The following is a 16390-nucleotide window of genomic DNA, read 5'->3' on the forward strand; positions in this document are numbered from 1 at the left end:
TTATCTGCTCTTGAATCATCAGTATCAATCAATCAGACTTATAATTTATTCCTGATTTATATATCGTAACATAGATGTTATTTATATGATTTGTTTGAGACACTTAGAACACCGAATTGACATCAGCGCAATGCATCTCTTTTAATCAATGGGGGCAGTAACCAGCTCTCGAATCTCCTGAAAATGTTCACGAAAAGACGGTCAATCAGACTCCCAAAAGGCCGGAAGCGCTCCGCGTTCGCTCACCGCAGTCGCAGCTTTCTCTCGTATATTGCTCTCTCAGAAGCACTTCCCTGTATGCAATGATCCGCACCCAAACAGCACTCCCGTCTGCAGGGTCGCTTCTCTCTTCACAAACTGATTGTTCTCGAATCTCGGCTGACTGTATGGCCCACTCGCCCAAGACCGCATTAAATCTGCCAATTCTGACACATTCGCAGCTTCCTCGCTGGAATGTCACCAGACTACAAATTTGGTGCTTGGTCGAAGCCAGTGGCCCACTTACCCCGGAATACGAAGGAAGGACTTACCATTTCCAGTATTCTGTGCGGCATGGTCGTCTATTCAAGGGATAGAGAGTCGAATATTAAGATTTAGCGATTTACAACGCACTTGACTCGCCGCAGACAATATTCTAGGCCCCATCAAAGAAAGTATTTAGTAAGATATCTATGTGGAACTTCCCCAGACACGTTATGCCAAGAGTATGATCAGATATCTGGATTGGTTGCCCTGACCCTGTTGACAATATCTTGAGAGTACTCTAAACGTTACAGGTGTTCAGAATACTCTCGGGCAACACAGTTAGCACATCTGGAGTCCCCATATTGCTAGTTCGAGGGTACCGCTTGGCTCGTCGATAAACTGCGGAGTGTAACATGCAGGATGACGGGAATTCTCGGTAAGAACGACAACGATATTGAGATCCCTTATGGTCATATAGAACAGTCCCGCTCCACCAGTTGCTGTATCCAAGGCCTTCTCTTACCAAGCTCACTGATGCCGCCGAACCCCCCGGTGTAATTCTAGCATAGCATATGCCTTATTCTCCACGGCAATGAATAGCCACAATTCTAAAGTCACTCGGATTGCCATCCACGATGCATTCTAAAGACCCGACTTTGAAAAGACCATGGGCGCACTGTACCTTTGTTTCTCCACATTCCAACCGGCATCAAGCCTGGGAGTGTATTTGGTGATCAACATTGAACTAGGTCTCAAATGAAGTGTTATGGGGTAAGTTTCGTAACTAGCATGCCTGGCAAGGGAATTCAAGTGACACGAGTGGTACTAGGGATACGAATGAAGTTGATATCTGCTCCAGTATTCTTGTCGATTTGCTTCGTGGTATTCTATGTAGCATATAATACCTCGTGAAGATCCCCGCTTACAGCTGCACTGGTATTTTTCCACCGTATCGATTCGTTGACGAGATTCTGACAAAGGGTAGCCCAAATTCTTGTATGAGTGGTCAACTCTTGAACGAGCCATTCGCACAGTATATGCCCAGCAGCACTGGCCACTAAGCTTTCAATTTCACTCCAGTGGCTCTACTCCGTAGAGATATTCGTATTGTCGTAATTGTACTCTCCGAAGATATCTCTTTAGCAGATGCAATCTCTCAACCACTTGATCGTGACTTTCTTCTCAACGCGTTTCTCGGCTCCTGCTTTGTTTGATTCTCCCATACAGATGTAATGATTGAAGTCGTCTATGTCAGTATTGAGAAAGAAGGAGGAAAAATGTGCTTATAGTAGCAGATGTTTCTCGTAGAAAGTGGGGATCTGATAGACAAAATATGGGCCCGCTGTCAACGCAAGGCGTAAGATGTGATTTGTTCCATGATGGCGGAAGACAAGAGCACCTAGATATAGTATGCTGCTGCTCCGCATCCTATTCCAGAGTGTCCGATCGAGTTCAGTTTTGAAGAGGGTGGATTTTCAAGGAAAGTCTTGACGCGAGAGGGTCTATCTCGTGTATGCTTTACCTGATCTGGAAATTTGAGTGACATGATTTGTACTATCTTGTAAGGAAGTTCAGTATCTGGTGAATCGGGTAGTAATCCGAAAAAGATGTTTATCAAAACTTAGTCAGTTCGTCGATATTTTCGCTTATCCAAACATCATCACTGGCACCTACGTAGGGACGAATATTGGTTAAGGAGATATGTCAACTAGGATTTTTACGTTGGCCCTAAAGTTTGTATCTGAGGGGATAGGTACATGTTGGCATATGGAATCATGGCCATGTATACACCCAGCCGTAGCATCAGGACTCTTCCAGAAGGTCATCAGGACACCGTCAATGAGAAAAAGAGACTCACACATGTGCGCATCTGCCAGCCACAAATTCGTAAATTAGTAGTCTTGTAACATAAACTCATAAATTTCATCTTATTCATTTAACTCCATAGCTTTCGTTGAAGCGTATCGTTGATGATGCTTATATGCTGGTATGCTCTGCTCTAAACGCCTGCTTCCATCCCATTCCATAGTCCCAGTTGCATAATGTTGAATTTCCCCTTGCTCCCTTCATCCCTCCAATATTTCTACCAGCTCCAGCCGGCCCATTAAGCAGGAGCTGTCCCACTAGTCCCCTTCCAATACTTCGATGGCACAAACGGCATCTTGGTAATCTTTGCCTTTCTTTCCTTACCTCTAACCACCACACCTACATCAGTGCCTGCCTTATGGAACCCATCTTTAATGTACCCCATCGCGACATTCTTGCCTAATGTTGGACTCGGACATCCACTTGTGACATTTCCGATTTTCTCTCCCTTATCGTTAACGATATCTGCGCCTTCACGAGCAGGTGCCCCTTCGACTATTAGGCCAATTCTTCTTCTTTCTACTCCACTTCCACCTTTACTTTTCGGAGTAAGTTGCTTGAGAATGATTTCGGCGCCATGGAAGCCTCCTTCTGTTCTTCTCTCCTTTCCTACTACCCAACCGAGAGCTGCTTCTACTGGCGTCGTTGTATCATCTAGATCATGCCCATATAAACACATACCAGCCTCCAATCTTAAACTGTCTCTCGCACCCAACCCCGCCAATTGCAGTCTTGTCTCCCCAGCACTCTTCAATAAAGATTCGGTGACCATCACCGTCTCGCTCTCTGGTATTGATATCTCGAATCCATCTTCTCCCGTATAACCACCCCTACTAACCAACAAGTTCCCAGAAATCGACCCATCAGCCAAACGAATCTTTATGAACCTCGACTGTCCAAACAAGAAATTTTCGAACCCTCCCTCCTTCATCTCCTCTGCCAAAAGTTCCTTCAATATTTCCTCACTCTTTGGCCCTTGCAACGCAATTAATCCCCAACCATCGAGCACCTCCCATCCGACCTTCCCTCCTCCTTCCTTGGTGAACGCCTCTAATTCCTCCCCTAGGTATTTTAAATCCTTCGCTCTACATCCTGCATTTGTAACAACATAGAATAGTTCCGGTCCTAACCTCGTTATAATTGTATCGTCCACAATCCCTCCAGTTCCAGGATGCAATAAACAACTCAACCCTCCCTGATGCAAAGCCAAATTTGCGATACTAGCCGGTGTGATCCTCTGCAAAAAAGCAGTTGCACCTGGTCCCTCAAACCGATGTTGAACCATATGGCTCACATCGAAAAGACTGGCATGCTCTCTCGTAAAATGATGAGAGGCGCTCACCGAGAGTCCAGAGTATTGAACTGGCATGTAGAAACCACCAAAAGGAACCATCTTCCCACCATTAGAAATGTGCAGGTCGTAGAGGGGGGTTTTGCGAAGTTCGATAGATGAAGAAGCAGACGAGGCATGGCGAATTGACTTCTGCTTTCTTGTCGTTATGGCAGATATCGGAAATCGAGCAGCAGTATTGAATGATGAGGGGGAAGTCGCCGCATGGGTTTCTCGTTGGAGAGCTGTTGAAAGCTGACGAGAGCGTCCTGGGACTGTGCGGTTGATCAAGGCGGCATCATAGATGCTTGCTACAGCTTTGAATCGTCTCATTATGAATCAATTACTTCTTATCAAAAAGTTATATGGTTGAAAGGTATGGAGGCTTGTGTTGACAATCGGCTTAAGGATAAAGCCCAGCCCGATTTCGGCTTACTAGTGGGGGAATCTAGTGTGATAAGGACCTATGAAATGTATTCCAGGCATACGACACATCATAACGTAAATATCTTTATAAACCGGATAAGAAAAATCATCATTGTTTCTACACTAATTGAACATCTGCGCATCGACAAAATCAATAATCGCTGGGAATTTGACATCTTGTAAACGGTAGAATATGCAGCTTCCGTCGTGAGGCTTTTGGCCTCTCAATCATACAACTCCCTAACTATAGTCACAATATCACCACAATCCTTTACTTCGTCTCAAAGCTGTATCTCAACCATCCAGAAAGAGCATTCAAACTCTCCCATCTCACTGTCTCGTCGGGCTCCGTCATCAATTCCATAACTCTAGTCTTGAGGCCCAACCTCTCCAATTGGGATCTCTTTTCCGGAACCTCTTTGACCAAGTACCCTACATCATTGCATGCAATGGCAAGAACTTGCTTGTCATTCTCCCAAGGCTTACTCATAATCTCTGCCAGCTTCTTACACAACTCACCTTGCTCATAATCGAGAATTTTGCGAGCGTTCTCGGCCCAGAATATCTGGTTTCGATGGGGTGGTGACCAGCGGAGATGACCCGAATGAACTTCTGCAGCATACTCATCGAAAGTAGTTTGAGTCTTTGTATGCTCTTCTAACATTTCGCTCAGTTTCTTGAGATCATCCAAAAGATCCTCGTCTGTAAGATGGCGTCCATTCAGATTTTGTAAGAGAGCTGGAAGGCGAGCGAATACCGCCACGGGGAGTAATGAACTTTGATTCGAAGCGAGAAGGTTGTATAGAGACGATACTAACAAACGGGTTGTCTTCTCCTTTGGTGATAGTCTCAAAAGTTGCGTATAAAGTGGAATGATATCATACTCGCTATGGATTGGTTAGTTGTTTGTCATTGCGTGCCTCTCAAATAGACAAGACTTACTCCTCAAGTCCCTCTCCAATTGCAGCACCCTCAAAGCTCAACTGCCACAGAACCAGTAGTACATGGTAAAGTAACTGCAGTCCAACGCCGCCGCCCAAAGTTCCCTCTGGTCCACTTCTGATACTTGCAGCCCCACTCCACAGTGTCGATGCAGAGTCGCCATTGGAAACGCCTGCAGCTGATTTAAGGATGGTAACTAAGGGTTCAATTGTCTCTGACCTCTGGCTCCAAAACAATTCTCTTGACTTTTTGCCTTGTAACAATGACGAGTATTGTAAAACTGCTATATCTTGTAAACCACCGTCCGAGCTCTTTGCCAGTGTTGACAAGTAATGCAGCAATTTTGGCATTGCTTCCAAGGCATTTTGAGATGCATCCTTGGATCCTGAAATTATGCTCGTAAGAACCGTAGAGGTGAGTAATGGTATGGGGCTTTCGAGTTCAGCGGATTGATTCAGTAGTGGGAGGAAGGGTTTGTATGGATCGTCGTGTTCCGAAAGAGTCTTTGATAACGTCGGAATGCCTATTCAATTTCTATCAGTATCCGGACGGATAACGTATGGAGTGGCAGATATGTACCATCAAGTAAATCGCCCAACAAGACTAAGATATACTGAACAACATCTGGGCGCTTTGCTCTCGTCGCAGATTCTAAAACGCTCGATTCTCCCTCCGAACCAACAAACAGCTTTCTATACGCATTTGGATCTTTCTCTACAATTTCCTTCCTTTGCTCCTTTCTTACTTTATCAACAGCTCGAATCTTACTCAGTTGATCATCGGTAATTGTGCCAGCTCGTACAGCGCCATCCCAGGGTATTGGTCGTTGGCGAATGTTGTTCATCAACGAATAAAGGTAAGTGGGTGGGTCAAGAGACATGATGAACTTACTACTCAGCTCCTCGGGGTACCAAATCGACGTTATGGAGCGAGTGTGTGTTATGTCTTCGTGATTTCGTGGTTGTTGGTTATGTTGATTTGTTGATTCAAGCTTCAAGGTAGCTCTTATCGAGGGAAAGCGCTAGCGGAGCTAGCATGCTCGCTACAACGTGAGTCTTAAGTACATATGGCTCTTCTCTTCATGCTCGGCGGCCAGGCACAATCGAGCATTACCAACTTTAATTACCTGCTTCTATGTACTGAGATAAGTATTCGATATATCAGTTACGAATATTGCGATTTAATTGTTACTACAATAAAGATTACTTTTGTCACTGCGAAGATCGTGCGATTCGATGATACCCTTATGGTCACTATTACAAGCTACATGCACAGCATTCATATTAGCGATATGGTTAGATAAACTTGTAATTATCATGTATCCTTCTGCTACGGTATTCTGAATTTAAATTCCCGGGAGACATTAAGTCGTGTTACCCATGGCATTCATTATTTTATTCAATTGCGCGCCCTGCCTAGACGCCTTCCGCTTGACTTTGGGATTGCAAGTCATCAAAACTTACTCACTAGTGACCTAGTGGCGGGAGGTAAAATAGTCCGCCTCACTACTCCCTTGAGACATCCCAGGACTGGATTCACCATTGCCGTCGTTTCCGTCAACGTTGGATTCTTTAATTGGACGAGGAACCTTTAATTTTGTACCTTCAAACATAAAACTCGTCGCTTCTCGGTCGGTATTAGGGCTTCTAAGGCTGACCATTTCCAATGCCTCCATCAATGTAGCTCCAGTTTCGTCAAGAGCCGTTAGGAACCGTGCAAGTTCTTTGCACAATTCCCAATCCTCTTCGTCTTTCGCACGAGAAAGCAAACGAACAAGTTGTTCTGAGCTTGAACTCAATTCTTCGAAAGTATGAAGGATCAGCAAGTATCCGCCCGCCGTCTTCAAAGATCCTCGTTGCAACGATTCCTCGAATAGTTCTTGTGGCGGTGGTAAATAGGTAAATAGTGTCCGCCATGACCTCACTTCCGTTTTACGAGTACACTGTACAACGATATCCAAGTATTGAGGGAACGAGGATAAAAATGATAGCACACCTGGCAGTAAAGCTGCTTCAGGTGACGGTGGCGTATCTACTTCTTCATCGAGGACATTATGTAATAGAATTTCAAGTGAGTGCGCAAAGTATTCAAGACCTTGATACTGATGAGCTAGATGTAAAGCTGCAGAAGAATCGAATCGAGATAAATGGAAGCGCAGGACTTGTGGGATAAATAAATGAGTCTAGAATATACGTTAGCGTGAATTCAATATTGAATTAATGCTCATTACATACCCTGATTGTGAATTTGAAAAAAGCAAAATTCACATCACGACGCTGAACCAGATCAGATTCAAGCCCTAGAAGGATACCTTTACCTAGTAAAACCGACAAAGGATAGAAATCAATAGGTATGGATACCGTGGAGGGAAGTTCGCGACCTAATTCAGACGGGGCAGAGCGGAGGACGTCCTGAACCTCAGGCCATACTTTTAATTCATTGCCTTCAAAGAACCAAAGCGCATCTCGCAATCCATTGCCTTGCCCATGGTCTCCCAATTCCTCGGTGGACGCAGTATTTCTGGGCGGATTCGCTAATGGTTGATCTCTCATAAGGGCATAGAATTCGATATTTTGTGCAATGACTCTCATATCGTATTTGAGTTTGCGTTCGTCGTTGAGTGATGGTTGTAATAATACAAGTTTGCCATCAACCAAGAATAGCACAGTTGCAACCGCCACGTCTTGTGACGGGTCTCCTTCTAGTATCTGTTCATCCGGTAAAATCCAGCTTAGGCCTCTTACTCTAGCTGGGGATCTGACGATACCATGAAACGCTATCTGCCCAACTTGCACAAGCTTCACTACGCCATTTGTTGTGGCAAAGATGTAGTGATACAGTAAATTGTCATACGTATAAACGAGTAGAGAGTCTTCCCCAGAAGGAGCAATTAGAACCACCGGCGCTGGCAAGTACTCAACATGTAACATAGCGGTATTGTCGAGGGGAGCCTCACGTGAGAATAAACGCAACTCGAAAGAATCTCCAGCTTCTACAGCAGCAACTAATATGTGTTGGTGCCAACACATACCTCCTCGTACCTGGAATTCGTTCTCCATATTTTCATTGACAAATGTCTTCCATCGACCACTGTTAACACTGTAATGTGCGAGTCCACGCCGGCCTGCTACTGCGACGTATCTGCCATCCGACGATATGACAGAACAACGAATGGGCCATTGATCCACAAGATAACTGGAAGGTATCTGAGCATTGTGCCACAAAGACGATTCTGCCGATATAGTGGTAAGGTCAGGCATATCATAACCTCGATAAACCATTATATTCGAGGTAGTTTGGAGTAAAGTGCGAGATATATTTGCAGAGGCATAGCATCCAGTAATAGCACTACGCGCCATCTCTAAAGTCCAGAGTCGATTGTCTCGCTGGCTAATCAGAAGGATCTCGGTCCCGCCACCAACCCATACAGCCTCTTTAACACCAACCAGCCAGCCTTCATTGTTTTCTTCGCATATCCTTCTGTCTGATCCAAAACTATTTGCTCCTGGTTTGCCAAACACACTCCACATTGCCCAACCGTTTTCATATCCTGCGAAAAGGCTATATCCGTCGGGAGAATAGCTGAGACAAGTCAATTGACCAGAGGATTGTCGGGAAACTGACAGACGATGAGTGTGTGAAGGCGGTACATTGCCGACATAATCCTTAGCGGTGAAGACTTGTATGGTTCCATCATTACAACCAACGGCGATTAGGGAGAATCTGGCATTGATAGCTGATCTGATTGCATTGTTGTCTTCATTTGTAGGTATATGAAAGCAATAGCCTCTGAACAATTTCCGGTGCCCGTCTGAATCTTTGTGCCGGGTATGACGCTGTACTGCATACGCCCGACCATCACTGGTGATCCAAGTAGACAAATTCATCGGTCTATCATACACCATTTCAGTTACACTGGCTTTCTTGGCTAGCCATTCCATCCGGCTAAAAATTTCTGTGCTTGTTTGGTTGCCTGTACTGTCTGGAGTCCATCTGATACACTGTACTGCTCCTGGCTTCTTTGTTGCGACGACTAATTCATCATCTAATGCTAAAGCATTGCCGATACCTGCATCAACCTTGATGACCATACGAAACTTTACGCTCACGTCTCTGACACCACCTCCTTCCCCTGGCCCCCAAAGAATTCTATCTCCACCCTGGCTCCTATGACCACTGAAATTACTTTGTCTGCGATTTGTGTGACTGTCAAAGTGTGGCTTGAAGACTCTGGATTCGGGATCAGTGGCTAAAGTGTAAGTTATTAGAAACCCATTTGTTGTCTGAACGACGAATATCATGGAATCAGGTCTGAGAAGAAGGGAAATATTCGATCCGTATGTAGCAAGAGATTTATGGGATCGAACCACAACGGCCAATATGGCAGTAGGCTATGTGAATAGGTTAGCAAAACTCGGCTCCAAGCTTTGAAGATTTCGGAATACAAGTACCTTTGTCTGCCATATTGTAAGGGTGGTGGATGTTATAGCCGCGAAAAGATGGCCACTTCGGGATATTCTCAATGCCAGCAGCGGATCGTTTTCTGGTCGACTACCAGGGAAGTAAGATGCATCGGTAAGGGATGATCTGTTCGAAGGTCGAGTGTGAGTGTCGTGTTCGACTGGCTTTATACCCGGTGTGATAGGTGTTATGGGGGTCGATAAACCAGAAGTAAACTCTTGATCGTCATCAGCATTCTCCTCGGTTTCATCGTTCGGCACATTTAGCAGAGATCCGCTGCCTTCTGTAGGTTCCCGAGACTCCGCGTCATCGTCCGTCTGAATAATATGATCTTTAGATGCGGCGCTGCTGCTTGCTGCGTATATTCGAGGCGCTCCAATCGGCCAGTACATGGCTGTCCAATGCCACTGGAATTTTCATCCACATCATCGCATATCCGCGGAAGTTATTGGCGTATAATTTGAGCAAGCTGCTCTTCGTTGTGTTCTGAATATTGGGTGAATAATCATAAGCTCATGATCACACAGGGTTGTCTTCAATGAATTCGCGGCTAATTTTCGGTAATACCCGGAGGGTGAGCTCTCGACTTGTTCTCCATCCATACGAATATCATTGTATTGTATAAAACACAATAAGCACAGGCACTATAGCCATGACCTCAAAGTTTTCAAAGCTTTCATGACAATACTGCTCAATATCCTCTGTTAATTGGGATACCTAGTAGTCTTCAAAAATTATATAATACATATCATTCTCAGCATCTACAGACATCTTGAATACATAAAAAAACATGGCACCCCTCCGCCATCGACAGAGTCTCTCAAAGGAGAAGTTCTCCGGATATTTTGGCTCTTTAAAGACCCAAACTTATAACGACCCTGGTACAAGAGGCTCTGGCTCTCATAGGTATGTCCTTCAATCATCCAGATGACCATCAATTCTTCTATGAGAATATTGCGGTATCACGTGATTCTGAAGCGTTTTACTCGCCCAACTGGTTCTATGTATTCGTTTCACTGACTCTTTGTACAGTTTAAGGACAATCTCATGGAACCCTCTGGGCTCGCTGATCGCAACTGGGGCTGCAGATAAAACACTGAGGGTATGGAATCCCGAGAGACCTTCAGTGAACTACTCTACTCAACTTGTCGGCCATACTGCTGGAATCGAAAAGGTGGCATTCAATCCTGTAAAAGATGCTGAACTTGCCAGTGTAAGCAGCGATGGTGTTGTTAAATTTTGGGACGTCAGAACTAAAGCTGTGATCAACGAAGTCAAAGGATTGGGCGACGCATTCACATTAGTCTGGCACCCGAACGGCGAGAGTCTGATTGTTGGTAACAAGGTACGTATTTTAGTACCGACATATATATATATATATGTCTCTCTCTATGAATAAGAAGGTATCCAATAGTTTGGACAGCAGTCTCATAATAAAAAGTTTTCGAGTTCCGAGTCCAATTGGGGCATTCGAAATATTCAAATTGAAATAGCTCATTCTGGATATTACATTGCTTCCTGACTCTGCAACTTTTCTCAGTTATGGATTCTTCTCAAAATTTAAAAGCCAAATTTTGTCTGCTAGTCCGAGTTATCGGGTGTTCTGTGTGTAACTCTTGCCTGAATCTATTCCAAAGAACTTAATTTACCGTTGCACATTTAAGACGAGAGCTAATCAACTAATAGTCTGATAATATCTACATACTTTCCCCAACACAATCAACCCCTCTTGCTTCACACCAGCAGCCAGTGCAAACAAACCAAATTGCTTTCTGCTGGAGCGGTGACAAAATATTTCTTACAACAGGAGAGGGTCGTATAAAGATTTTATCCTATCCTGACTTCAAACCTATCTTTAACATGAGTTTCGAGGCTTCACAGCCCTTCACTTTGAATGGGCATACATCCTCGTGTCTTTCCGTGGAGATGCAGCCAACAGCTAGGTTCTTGGCCAGTGGAGGTTCGGATTCCATCATTGCACTATGGGATACAACTGATTGGATATGCCAACGTACTTTGATTGATATGGTGGGCCCTATCAGAAGCATAAGTTTCAGCTTTGATGGAAGCTATATTGTCGGGGGTAGCGATGAAGGCACAGGATTGGAAATTGCTCATACGGAGACTGGAGAGCATGTGTACACCGTCAAAGGCAGCCCTTGTCCTGTTGTGGCCTGGCATCCCAACAAATATACTCTAGCATATGTGGAAAACGGTGGCTTGAAGATCGTTGGAGTCGACTTAGAAAGAAAGTAAAGAGCCTATATCTCTGTGGTCTTAAAAGCTAGCCTGTAAGCTTTCTGCAAGAGGTTGATAAGCGTTATGGATGCTCCGGAAGGCACCAACGACAAGAAATTCGATCTCAAAGCCACCGTAAGTTGTCCTCACAACAGAAGCAACAGGCGATCATCACGATGCGGATGAAGATGTATATGAAATGTCTTGCTCGTCGGTTACCGAGGCACTAGCTTGTATATCGAATAACTAGGAAGATATATATGGCAATTCGAGGCGATGTTGTCCAAATACAGTTTACTAGCAAAGAGCAAAGACCCAAGATCCATATACCTCCGTGCGTTTTAGCTCCAGCCTGTTGGATCATTTGCACGTCATTTTAGTCACCCAAATATGAACTTTCACAAGACGCTTGAAGAATGTATAGCATGATTCGGTGAGTCGGGGCAACATCCAGCCGTATTACTACTAGGGTCTCCTTTGTCTCTCGAGCTTAATTGGATCCGGTTGTTTCACAAGGCTGATGTGTACCCGAGCAGCAGCGTGTCTGCCATGCATATGCATCTCTTGCTAAAGATGTCGATGGTGTTGTGAAAGGGGGGAGGGGAGGAGGGTTCATGAACATGGCTCTATTTAAACTTACGAGTGAAAACGACTTTAATGCTGATTGCCTTGAGTAACGTGTTATGGTTAACTGTTACGAAACGTTGCTAATTAATTTTGTATTGTTGCAAAGCAATGATGTTCTGATATCTTGTGTGTTGCAACGAACTTGTAGGCCTCGTACATTCAGCAATGATTCCCCTGGTTCATTTCCCATTCATGGTTCCACCTTTATTACGGAGTCCACGGGTAGTGGAATAGCTTCACTTTTATGGACCCCAAACCTTATGGGTAGGTAGTCGTGATACGGATGTATAGACCCTCATCACCACTTATAGGTAGTATTGATGACATTTCAATGAAGAATCACAATAACTACGAGTACCTACCTAGGTAGGTATTGTGATATGATTTCAAGCACTCCTGACTATCTGGTAGGCAATAGACACATATTTACCCCGTACCCAGACATTTTGACAGGCATTAGAAGAGGCTTGATTGATAAAGTTCTACGGAGTAGTGTTCCTTCCGAATCTCGATATCTTAACTCCACCCCTTCTTTAATTTCTTATCGAAAAGCACAGCAGCGCAGCTTTTGTTCATTGTATGTTTTTCATTATCATATATACCATTCATTGACAATCATTTGTAACATTGCAACATAGCCCGCTCAGTCCAATCAATAATTATCTTTGCAGTCATCTTTATTTAGATCACTCCGGCACGATTTCGTTGCGATAACAAGTTCTGACGACAACCGCACCCCGCAAGCTTACTGAACGTCAATGATCGGTTGCATTGGATGCGGAGGGAACCCATTCTTTCAAAGTTTGAATCATCCTTCAATGTGAAATGTCATCGAATTCGAATATACCCCGCGAGGACTTCTTTAATGACCCTTCGCAACAAACAACCAATTTAAGACCAAACAGTGGTCTGAGAGATACGGGCAATATGGCGGGTGGAGTCGATGGAAATGGAGGAGACTCGACAATTCCAAAACCGAAGAGAATTGCATGTATTATATGTCGGAAAAGAAAACTTAAATGCGATGGTTCAAAACCAAGTTGTTCAACGTGTACGCGATTGGGACATGATTGTGCTTATGATCCTGTGCGAAGAAAGTCTGGCCCAAAACGTGGCTATGTGAAAGCATTGGAAGAAAGATTGAGTAAGTCTCTAGGCGTCAGGATCCCAAAAGGGCATTTGATGCCTCAATAGTCCTTAGGTACGGACTAATACCTCATACTATCAGAACAAGTCGAGAATATGCTCAAATCACAAGAACCTACAACTGCAACTACGAGTCCAAGTACAAGCAATGCCAGCGGGACTGGATTGCGGACCGCCCCTACCCCAGATCTCAACGTTCCAAGTCCGAATATTGGAGTAGACGGCGAGCGGTGGCGCTATAACAATGACGATCAACCAACGTTGAATGACATGGGATTCTCGGCCACTATTGGTATGGGAATGGGGCTCGATGACTTTCCATCTACCTGGGAGATGATTGGTCTTGGGATTGAGGAACCGTTGCCCCTCCAAGAGGTGATTGACGAGTTGTATGTTTTTCGAAAGGCTATCTATACATGAGCTTACATCCTCTAGGCATGAAATCTACTTCGATAATATTCACCCTTCACTCCCAATGATCCACAAATACCGGTACCTTGCTGCCATGAATCTGTAGGCAATTTTCTTGTCACAAAATTAAACATCTTTCCATCTAACTACCATCTCAATAGTGCGCCAAATCAACGACCCCCAGTTTCATTACGATATGCAATGTGGACACTGGCAGCTTCTAGTTCAGAAAAATACATGAATCTTAAAGACCACTTCTATCAGCGAGCCCGAAAATACATGGAAATGGATACGTTGAAAGGATTTGGAGAAAGCATAATTTCTGTCTCGCATGCACAGGTCCATATTCTTTTAGCTTCTTACGAATTTAGAATGATGCACTTTCCTCGAGCTTGGATGAGCACTGGAGCTGCCATTAGATTATGTCAAATGTGAGTACCCAGAGGCTAGAGCTTATGCGGAGCTTGTCCGCTAATTGACTCAAGGATGGGTCTACATAGACTTGATAAGCCTGGCTTAGAAGTCAAGCAGTGTCTCCCACCACCGCGAGATTGGACAGAAAGAGAAGAAAGGCGTAGAACTTTCTGGATGGCTTTTTGCGAAGATCGATATGCTAGTGTCGGTACTGGATGGCCTATGACTATCGATGAAAAGGACATCACATCGGACCTACCATCTTCAGAGGACGCTTTTAACCTGAGTAAGCCGGAAAGAACGCAAACTCTGACTGATTCAATGAGTCCCCAGGGCGCCTCTAAGTTGTCGCCATTCGCTGGTGTTGTTTTGATGGCCTCACTCTTTGGAAGAAATCTCCTACATCTACATCGTTCTGATCCTGATTATCGTGACAACGATTTAAATGGGGAATTTTGGAGGCGACACCGACATATGGACAACATTCTCTTAAATACATCCCTTTCTTTACCTTTTCACCTTCGATTGCCTCACGGGATGGCCAATTCTAATAGTGTATTTTTAAACATGAATATTCACGCTTCCACCATCTGCCTACATCAAGCAGCAATATTCAAAGCTCAAAATAATCGATTACCTGATACTGTCACCGCCGAAAGCAAAATCAGAGCCATTAGTGCTGCTAATGAGATCACGAGAATTATGCAGATGATCTCGCATATGGATTTATCAACTGTGAGCGCGCTGCGGAAACATATACACATATGTTAAAGTCTTACTAACCCATTGATAGATGAATCCATTCATATCTTTTTGTCTCTACGTAGCCGCACGCGTCTTTGTTAAACATCTCGACGATACACCAAAAGACTCTCCAGTTTCAGATTCCCTAAGATTTCTCTTAAAAGCCATGAATGCTTTAAAGAAGAAAAATCCTTTGACAGAGTCCTTTCTTGTGCAATTGGACGTTGATTGAGGCCATGGGATTGCGTAATAATAATAAATTCAAAGAAGGTCCCTGGAATGAGACTCCGGTATGTCAGATCAACGCCTTTCGATATTCGTAAAGCTAATGCATCTAGCTGGGGTCCAAAGAGACTGGGATACCCGGAATGGGTACAACTGTCATTGGACCAAATGATCAAAATGGGTGTAACATTGTGCGATTCATAGATGGAGGAGGTCCAGATGACTTCCGAATGGTAGGCGAAAGTCCTACTAACCCTCAGGAAACATCACGCAGTATTTCTGCCGATACTGAAAAAAGAATCAGGAGAGCGTCAACAAGCCCTGGAGTTGATCCATTTCCTCGAAGCTTCGACGTGGAACAGAGAGGCTGGCCTAGGCTGAACGAACTCTCACAAGCTCGAGATCTGAGGCAAGGCGTACCTGTTAGTCAAAGCAAAGAACCAAACGGCAATACATACAACCACGATAGTACAAGTCCCGGCACGAGAACAGGTCTATCTTCCAATACTGGCAATACTTCCAACCATCCAACACTGAAATCCGCGTCTGACGTCCGACCTTCTAATATACAACATGGGCAGACTACTACGAACACTGGATCCTATGGAACTCGTCCAGCACCAGATGCGGATCGCGAAGTTCGTCTCATCGATGCCTTTTTCTCGACACCCCCGGGATACAATAACATTCCAGCCGGGTCGAATATATCATCGTCAGCATATAGTATGCCAGAAACGCCTGGAAGAACATATACAACTCCGGGTCCATGGCCGCAGCAGACTACAACGGGGCTGACTCCGGTTGGGGAGGGGGTATTTAGACATCTGATGGGGTTGGGACCCATGGATCCAATGGACATATGGGAGGGGGGTCATTGAGTTACTGAGTTTATAATATTGATAGAGTGATGGGTTTTGGGTCCAGGTTTGGTTTGCTCGGATATAATGCGATATGATATGATGTATTTTGAATTAGCTATGGATACAAATATGGTTCAGGGGAAAATCGAGGAAAGCAATATTTAGTTTGGATTGTCATTGGCGTTGGAATATCATATTGGCTTCGTTATAAAAACCTCTTCTTGGGTCAAGGGCA

The 16390-nt window shown here is 44.4% G+C and overlaps 5 protein-coding genes across 5 annotated transcripts; 2 read left to right on the plus strand and 3 right to left on the minus strand.

The window, feature by feature from the left end:
• Positions 1–2569: 2569 nt before the first annotated feature.
• On the minus strand, positions 2570–3994 carry EAF02_004685 (uncharacterized protein; the record flags this gene model as incomplete). Its single annotated transcript, XM_038900733.1, has 1 exon — positions 2570–3994. The coding sequence occupies one exon, from the start codon at positions 3992–3994 to the stop codon at positions 2570–2572; it is 1425 nt and encodes a 474-aa protein (XP_038759245.1).
• A 364-nt stretch (positions 3995–4358) lies between these two features.
• Positions 4359–5909, minus strand: EAF02_004686 (uncharacterized protein; the record flags this gene model as incomplete). The annotated part of the gene is made up of 3 exons (XM_038900734.1): positions 4359–4974; positions 5030–5552; positions 5609–5909. The coding sequence occupies 3 exons, from the start codon at positions 5907–5909 to the stop codon at positions 4359–4361; spliced, it is 1440 nt and encodes a 479-aa protein (XP_038759246.1).
• A 594-nt stretch (positions 5910–6503) lies between these two features.
• EAF02_004687 (uncharacterized protein) lies at positions 6504–9882 on the minus strand (the record flags this gene model as incomplete). The annotated part of the gene is made up of 3 exons (XM_038900735.1): positions 6504–7211; positions 7264–9420; positions 9481–9882. The coding sequence occupies 3 exons, from the start codon at positions 9880–9882 to the stop codon at positions 6504–6506; spliced, it is 3267 nt and encodes a 1088-aa protein (XP_038759247.1).
• A 398-nt stretch (positions 9883–10280) lies between these two features.
• Positions 10281–11746, plus strand: EAF02_004688 (uncharacterized protein; the record flags this gene model as incomplete). The annotated part of the gene is made up of 3 exons (XM_038900736.1): positions 10281–10396; positions 10523–10835; positions 11177–11746. 3 exons carry the CDS (start codon positions 10281–10283, stop codon positions 11744–11746), a joined length of 999 nt encoding a protein of 332 aa, XP_038759248.1.
• A 1434-nt stretch (positions 11747–13180) lies between these two features.
• On the plus strand, positions 13181–16173 carry EAF02_004689 (uncharacterized protein; the record flags this gene model as incomplete). Its single annotated transcript, XM_038900737.1, has 8 exons — positions 13181–13499; positions 13584–13890; positions 13937–14014; positions 14074–14343; positions 14398–15061; positions 15120–15203; positions 15271–15360; positions 15409–16173. 8 exons carry the CDS (start codon positions 13181–13183, stop codon positions 16171–16173), a joined length of 2577 nt encoding a protein of 858 aa, XP_038759249.1.
• Between the last annotated feature and the right edge of the window lie 217 nt (positions 16174–16390).

Source organism: Botrytis sinoallii, assembly GCF_014898435.1.
Source record: "Botrytis sinoallii strain Bc 23 chromosome Unknown BSIN_007, whole genome shotgun sequence".
Classification (NCBI taxonomy): Eukaryota; Fungi; Ascomycota; class Leotiomycetes; order Helotiales; family Sclerotiniaceae; genus Botrytis; species Botrytis sinoallii.